The sequence below is a fragment of the Lucilia sericata genome, unplaced genomic scaffold (genome assembly GCF_015586225.1).
Source record: "Lucilia sericata isolate MDLA Ls3-8-SP2 unplaced genomic scaffold, ASM1558622v1 Contig001767F_arrow, whole genome shotgun sequence".
In the NCBI taxonomy this organism is placed as follows: domain Eukaryota; kingdom Metazoa; phylum Arthropoda; class Insecta; order Diptera; family Calliphoridae; genus Lucilia; species Lucilia sericata.
This window is the reverse complement of record NW_023995667.1, coordinates 3,466-11,373: the sequence shown is the minus strand read 5'-3', so window position 1 is coordinate 11,373 and position 7,908 is coordinate 3,466. Positions and strand designations below refer to the sequence as shown.

The window sequence follows — 7,908 nt, the reverse complement described above, 5'->3', positions numbered from 1 at the left end:
GTTTTTCTAAGGAAAAACTTTCTCACAAAAGTGTGTCTATAGAAAAGCTTTCTTACAAATTTTTTTCTATAGAAAAACTTTCGTATAAAATTGTTTCTATGGAAAAGCTTTCTTGTAACATTTTTTCTATAGAAAAGGTTTCTTACAAAAGATTTTCTATAGAAAAGCTTCCTTACAAAAGATTTTCTATATAAAAGCATTCCCTCTGACAAAAGCTTTTCTAAAGAAAAGCTTTCTGACAAAAGGTTTTCTAAAGAAAAGCTTTCTGACAAAAGTTTTTCTAAAGAAAAGTTTTGTGACAAAAGTTTTTCTAAAAAAAAACTTTCTGACAAAAGTTTTTCTAAAGAAAAGCTTTCTGACTAAAGTTTTTCTAAAGAAAAGCTTTCTGACTAAAGTTTTTCTAAAGAAAAGCTTTCTGACAAAAGTTTTGCTAAAAAAAGCTTTCTGACAAAAGTTTTTCTAAAGAAAAGCTGTCTGACAAAAGTTTTTCTAAAGAAAAGCTGTCTGACAAAAGTTTTTCTAAAGAAAAGCTGTCTGACAAAAGTTTTTCTAAAGAAAAGCTTTCTGACAAAAGTTTTTCTAAAGAAAAGCTTTCTGACAAAAGTTTTTCTAAAGAAAAGCTTTCTGACAAAAGTTTTTCTAAAGAAAAGCTTTCTGACAAAAGTTTTTCTATAGAAAAGCTTTCTGACAAAAGTTTTTCTATAGAAAAGATTTCTGATAAAAGTTTTTCTAAAGAAAAGCTTTCTGACAAAAGTTTTTCTATAGAAAAGCTTTCTGACAAAAGTTTTTCTATAGAAAAGCTTTCTGACAAAAGTTTTTCTATAGAAAAGCTTTCTGACAAAAGTTTTTCTATAGAAAAGCTTTCTGACAAAAGTTTTTCTAAAGAAAAGCTTTCTGACAAGAGTTTTTCTAAAGAAAAGCTTTCTGACAAAAGTTTTTCTATAGAAAAGCTTTCTGACAAAAGTTTTTCTATAGAAAGGCTTTCTGACAAAAGTTTTTCTATATAAAAGCTTTCTGACAAAAGTTTTTTTATATAAAAGCTTTCTGACAAAAGTTTTTCTATACAAAGGCTTCCTGACAAAAGTTTTTCTATAGAAAAGCTTCCTGACAAAAGTTTTTTTTATAGAAAAGCTTCCAGACAAAAGTTTTTTTTTTTTATAGAAAAGCTTACTGACAAAAGTTTTTTTTTTATAGAAAAGCTTCCTGACAAAAGTTTTTTTATAGAAAAGCTTCCTGATAAAAGTTTTTCTATAGAAAAGCTTTCTGACAAAAGTTTTTCTATAGAAAAGATTGCTGACAAAAGTTTATCTAAAGAAAAGCTTTCTGACAAAAGTTTATCTAAAGAAAAGCTTTCTGACAAAAGTTTTTCTAAAGAAAAGCTTTCTAGCAAAATTCTATAGAAAAACTTTTTGACAAAACTTTTTCCATAGAAAAGCTTTTTCTATAGAAAAACTTTCTCACAAAAGTTTTTCTATGGAAAAGCTTTCTGACAAAAGTTTTTCTATAGAAAATCTTACTTACAAATATTTTCTATAAAAAATATTTCTTACAAAAGTTTTTCTTTAGAAAAGATTTTTAACAAAGGTTTATTAATAGAAAATTTTTCCTACAAAAGGTTTTCTATAGAAGAGCTTTCTTACAAAAGTTTCTTATAAAAGTTTATCTACCTAAGAGCTTATTTACAAAGATAAAGTTTCTTCAAAAGTTATTCTATAGAATAGTTTCTTACAAAAGTTTAACTTAGAAATAATTTCTCAAAAAACTTTTTTAAAGAAAAGCTTTCTTGACAAATTTGTTCTATGTATATAATCTTGTTACAAAAGTTTTCTATTGAAAACTTTCTTATAAACGTATTTCTATAGAAAAAAAGTTATTGTAAAAGTTTTTCTATAGAAAAAGTTATTACATAAAAATAAGTTTCTAGTAAAAGTATCTTGCAGAAGAAGTTTCTATGGAATATGTTTCTTTTACAAGCAGATCTATAGAATTTCGACAATTTTTTATAGAAAGAATATCTTCCACTATTGTTTCGATAAAAAAAAATTAAATTTACCATGTGTTTTGTAGTTTATCAACAGAAAAGATAATTTCTAAATACTTTCAAATTTTAACTATCAAATTACCAACTCCCGTATAAAGGTTAATTGATGGGCATCACTTTTCTTATAATTCAAGCTGGCAATGCTGTTAGCAAAACATTAGCGTGGCATCACATTTTCTTACCGCTCTAAAAAAAAAACAAACTTTGACAGACGTAAGCGCAGCCGGTAATAATTTTTATTATTATTTTTCAATCTTTTGTTTGTTTTTAAACAATTTGTTAAACTTGAAACTGCTGATAATGTTTAAATGATAAATAGTTTATAAAAGTACAAAATGGTTATAAATAATTATGTGATATTATGCTGTTTGGTGGCGGTTGCAAGTGCAGCTGAACTGGTTGATAAAAACAAAAATGATCAGGCAAATTTACGAGGAAGAGGTAAGCTAAAAAACTGGATATTTTCGGAAAAAAACTAAATTTCATAATATTTTTTAATAGTTACTTATTTGGAAGCTGGTGAAATACATATTTATGAACCTTTGCGCAGACATCGAGGTTTCTTTGAAAAAGATTTGCGCACCTATTGCTATAGAGGAGAACATAAAACTTTGGGACGTTTATTTGAGACAGTGGAATTGATTCTGGAGATAGACAGTGATGATTATACACAATATGATGGCGCTACACCGGCAGAGGTGCAAGAACACTATGATGAACATCGTTCCTTATTTAGTTTTAATTTATTTAGCCAAAAACGTACCCGCCTGCAGTTATCGCCCTTTGCTTCCAGTTGTATGGGCATAGAAACAATAGAGCCTTATCGTATACGTTTACAAAAAGTAAGAGTAGATTTTTGGCGTGTCATCCAACTAGTAGTGGGTTGTTTGGTCTTCCATTATGCCGGCAAATTATCACAAAATGCTGTATTCTATTATATAACAGGAGTGGCATTGGGTATTTGTTCCTCCTTTATGTTGCTAATATGGTTGTCAAGTAAACTAGTGCCTAGGTAAGTACATATACTTGCTAAATGTTTGAACTCTTAAGAAAAGTATGTACTTTTGTGTAATTTTTACAGACGCACCATGATGTATGGCGTTTTAATTGGTGGCTGGACCATTGGTTTATATGTTATACAAATGCTGTGGGAAAATCTTCAAGTTATTATTTTAACCTATCGTACTTATGTTTTTTGGTATATTTTCGTTACGGGTATTGTCTCGTTCTTTTTCTGTTATCGCTGGGGTCCTCCTACCAATCAACGTTCTAAGAATATTATCAAATGGCTGCTGCAGTTGATGTCTTTGATTATGATTTATTTTTCGAGTCGCTATGAGGAAGCTACTGCTGCTATAATTATTTTAACCATTATTTTACATTATTTCCCACGTTCTTTATGGTATAGGGGACGTGCTTTTTGGTTGCGTAAATTCCCGCCAAAACGTCGTTTTCTTACTAATGAGGAATATTATGAGCAGGGTGTTAGAGAGACTACGAAGGCCTTGGATGAATTGCGTTCGTTTGCCAGTAGTCCGGATTGTAATCAATGGAGGGTGAGTTAAAAATATATTTTATCGAAAAACTTATCTAAAGAGATTTTGCAGGAACTTTTTTCTAAGAAACTTTTAACATAAAAAACTACTATAGGAAATGTTTGCCCTTGCCTGAAAGCTTTTCCAAAGAAAGGAAGTTTTTTCTTTTCTTCTATAAAAAAGACGTTTGTATGAAAGTTTTGCTTTAGAAAAAATTGTGTGCGAAAGCTTTGCAGTAGAAAAACTTTTGTGCCAAAGCTTTTCTATAGAAAACTTTTGTAAAAAAGCTTTTCTATAGTAAAACTTTCGTAAGAAAATTGTTCAATAGAAAAAGTTGTATAAGAAAGCTTTGCCATAGAAAAAGTTTTATAGGAATGCTTTTCAGTAGAAAAGCTCTTATAGAAAGGCTGTACAAGAAAGTTTTTCAATAAAAATACTTTGCAAAAAAAACTTTTCTGTAAAAATCCTTTTCTCGACATCTCGAATAACATTTCCCACAATATCTTTTTTCAGGTCATGAGTAAATTACGCGATCCCATGCGTTTTGCAGCATTTGTCGAGGGTGCCTCACACTTACGTGATGAAGAAATTTTACATTTTGAATCTTCAAAATACTCCAACGACTTGGACGATTCCGACATAAGCCTAAACGACACTGATGAGGAAGAAGCAGCCAGTCAAATGCAACAGCATCATGTTAAAACCTATCATAATGGACGACAACAATTAAATACAGTTGGCGATATAAGTGAAGATGAAGAAGATGTATTATCTGAAGAAGAGGAAAATATGGCTAGAGGTAGAGTTACACCATCACAGCGTTATCATATCACACATGCTTCAAATTCAGCAACTATTAGTTCAGCCAAACAAAGATTACGCCATATAACTCCAACAATTAGGGCGCGCCATTCTAGTGCTCCTAGATCGGTGACACGATCTTCCAGACTTTATGAACAAGAATTCAGTGATGAGGGTTAAATGTGTTAATGAACGCTCAAGGAAATTTATTGACTAGTTGCTTAATATACAAACATACATATTTTTTGTACTCATTTGGACAATTTTTCTTAATAATAATAATTTTTTTGTCTCTTTTTCTTTTTATGTATATCATTGTCTCATCATTTGTACGTTAACTTTAAATGAATTAATTTATTCTAAGTTTTTTTTTGTGTTCTATATGTTTATTTAAAAGTTTTAATTGCATTATATTTCTGCCAAAAAAATTTCATCATTACTTTTGTTGTTTAGGTTAGCATTAAAATATTTAATAAAAAAATTTGTTTTTTTTTGGAAAATTAAAAACAATGATTTTAATTTAATTAATTTAAGCTCTTACTTAAAAAAAGTCTCAATCTCAAATTTTAAGTTTAAGATTTTTCTTTATACATATATATTTTTTAAATAATTTAATTAATAAAGTTAAATTTATAAGAAACGAAAATGTTTAACATAAATAATAACGTTTTTTTTTTTGTTTGTGTCAACTACTTTTGTAAGATTCACAAAAACTTTTTTGTAAATATGTATTTAAAGCGGTTGTGATAAGACGGATAAACATAAACCGGTATTTTGTCTTGTCATCTTATAATTTAAATATTTATGTTTATTTTTGCGTTTATTTGCTTATTTTTCATTTTATAAATGTTGCAAGTGACAAAATTTTCAAATAAACAACATCTGCAAGATGTTACCAACAGTTTTTGCATTGTAGCATGAAAATTTATGAAATTAATTAAACAAAATTCATTACACTAATGCACAGCAACTGCAGATTCATGATAAGATTTAGTGTTTTTAATTCTATTATAAACAGTTATCATATTAATAAATTTTATTTTTTATTCCTTATTTCTTTTAAAGCTCAATTTCTAAGTCGACTTAAATCTTATAATTTTAAATTTCCCACCTGTTGTTTTTTCTATTCTCATTTTATTTAATGTAATTATTTGTTTTGATTTTAAACACTTTTAATTTTCTCAAATTATCTACATCATTAATGATGGTTTTGCGCGCTTCAACAACTCAATTGCTCACACATGTTCGTCATTATTTCCTACATCAGTTTGTAAACTTTTTTTTTTTTGCTGTTTAACTGCAAAAATTACATCTATACAAAACATTTTTTACAATTACATTTTGTCTGCCATTTGTCGGGTTACATCTTCTATTTAAATCATATAATGGCAAAAAATAGTTGCAATATTTTGAATCGTTTGTTTAATAGCAATCGCAATGGCACACAACTACATACATACAACAAATAACAAACAAAAAAAAAAAAAAACAATTGTGCGCACTCACCTGACAGTTATTATTATAAAGATGAGATTTTACTAACTGCCGGATTATTGGGTATAATTGGTTGGTCTGTGCATTTGTCTTTTGTTAGATATTGTTGAAAAAATTTATAGCGATCACTGAGCACAAGGTCTTTTTCTTTTGTATCTTTTGTTGGTAAAAATTTGTTAAGATTTATTTATTAAGAAAGATCTCAATAATATTTGTAGTGGATGATAAGTCTATTGAATTGATTAAAATGTCATCTGTTATTAAGTCTGTGATGAGAAAGTGTTTGAAATTGCCTTCAAATGAACCTAAAAATTTATTTTGATAAATTCCCATGATTTTAGAGATTGATTGTTTTGACTATAGTCTATAGTCTAGTCTATAGTCTAGTCTATAGAGTAGTCTATAGTCTAGTCTATAGTCTAGTCTATAGTCTAGTCTATAGTCTAGTCTATAGTCTAGTCTATAGTCTAGTCTATAGTCTAGTCTAGTCTATAGTCTAGTCTATAGTCTAGTCTATAGTCTAGTCTATAGTCTAGTCTATAGTCTAGTCTAAGTCTAGTCTATAGTCTAGTCTATAGTCTAGTCTTATAGTCTAGTCTATAGTCTAGTCTATAGTCTAGTCTATAGTCTAGTCTATAGGTCTAGTCTATAGTCTAGTCTATAGTCTAGTCTATAGTCTAGTCTATAGTCTAGTCTATAGTCTAGTCTATCGTCTAGTCTATAGTCTAGTCTATAGTCTAGTCTATAGTCTAGTCTATAGTTAGTCTATAGTCTAGTCTATAGTCTAGTCTATAGTCTAGTCTATAGTCTCGTCTATAGTCTAGTCTATAGTCTAGTCTATAGTCTAGTCTATAGTCTAGTCTATAGTCTAGTCTATAGTCTAGTCTATAGTCTAGTCTATAGTCTAGTCTATAGTCTAGTCTATAGTCTAGTCTATAGTCTAGTCTATAGTCTAGTCTATAGTCTAGTCTATAGTCTAGTCTATAGTCTAGTCTATAGTCTAGTCTATAGTCTAGTCTATAGTCTAGTCTATAGTCTAGTCTATAGTCTAGTCTATAGTCTAGTCTATAGTCTAGTCTATAGTCTAGTCTATAGTCTAGTCTATAGTCTAGTCTATAGTCTAGTCTATAGTCTAGTCTATAGTCTAGTCTATAGTCTAGTCTATAGTCTAGTCTATAGTCTAGTCTATAGTCTAGTCTATAGTCTAGTCTATAGTCTAGTCTATAGTCTAGTCTATAGTCTAGTCTATAGTCTAGTCTATAGTCTAGTCTATAGTCTAGTCTATAGTCTAGTCTATAGTCTAGTCTATAGTCTAGTCTATAGTCTAGTCTATAGTCTAGTCTATAGTCTAGTCTATAGTCTAGTCTATAGTCTAGTCTATAGTCTAGTCTATAGTCTAGTCTATAGTCTAGTCTATAGTCTAGTCTATAGTCTAGTCTATAGTCTAGTCTATAGTCTAGTCTATAGTCTAGTCTATAGTCTAGTCTATAGTCTAGTCTATAGTCTAGTCTATAGTCTAGTCTATAGTCTAGTCTATAGTCTAGTCTATAGTCTAGTCTATAGTCTAGTCTATAGTCTAGTCTTAGTCTAGTCTATAGTCTAGTCTATAGTCTAGTCTATAGTCTAGTCTAGTCAGTCTATAGCTGTCTATAGTCTAGTCTATATCTAGTCTATAGTCTAGTCTATAGTCTAGTCTATAGTCTAGTCTATCGTCTAGTCTATAGTCTAGTCTATAGTCCTAGTCTATAGTCTAGTCTATAGTCTAGTCTATAGTCTAGTCTATAGTCTAGTCTTAGTATCCTATAGTCTAGTCTATAGTCTAGTCTATAGTCTAGTCTAGTAGTCTAGTCTATAGTCTAGTCTATAGTCTAGTCTATAGTCTAGTCTATAGTCTAGTCTATAGTCTAGTCTATAGTCAGTCTAAGTCTAGTCTATAGTCTAGTCTATAGTCTAGTCTATAGTCTAGTCTATAGTCTAGTCTATAGTTAGTCTATAGTCTAGTCTAGTCTAGTCTATAGTCTAGTCTATAGTCTAGTC

General features: G+C 29.4%; 1 protein-coding gene across 1 annotated transcript; it reads left to right on the top strand.

Moving 5' to 3' along the window:
* The first annotated feature begins 2,206 nt into the window (after nt 1-2,206).
* LOC119612619 (nuclear envelope integral membrane protein 1a-like) lies at nt 2,207-5,031 on the top strand. The gene is made up of 4 exons (XM_037968431.1): nt 2,207-2,482; nt 2,543-3,053; nt 3,123-3,597; nt 4,090-5,031. The coding sequence occupies exons 1-4, from the start codon at nt 2,377-2,379 to the stop codon at nt 4,555-4,557; spliced, it is 1,560 nt and encodes a 519-aa protein (XP_037824359.1). The 5' UTR covers nt 2,207-2,376; the 3' UTR covers nt 4,558-5,031.
* Nucleotides 5,032-7,908: the final 2,877 nt, after the last annotated feature.

What these genes read in the sequence shown, in the direction of transcription:
- LOC119612619 (XM_037968431.1), top strand. Translation starts at nt 2,377, where the DNA reads ATGGTTATAAATAATTATGTGATATTATGCTGTTTGGTGGCGGTTGCA. An exon ending in TCAAGTAAACTAGTGCCTAG is followed by an intron (nt 3,054 to 3,122) that starts GTAAGTACATAT and finishes TAATTTTTACAG; the next exon opens with ACGCACCATGATGTATGGCG. An exon ending in CGGATTGTAATCAATGGAGG is followed by an intron (nt 3,598 to 4,089) that starts GTGAGTTAAAAA and finishes ATCTTTTTTCAG; the next exon opens with GTCATGAGTAAATTACGCGA.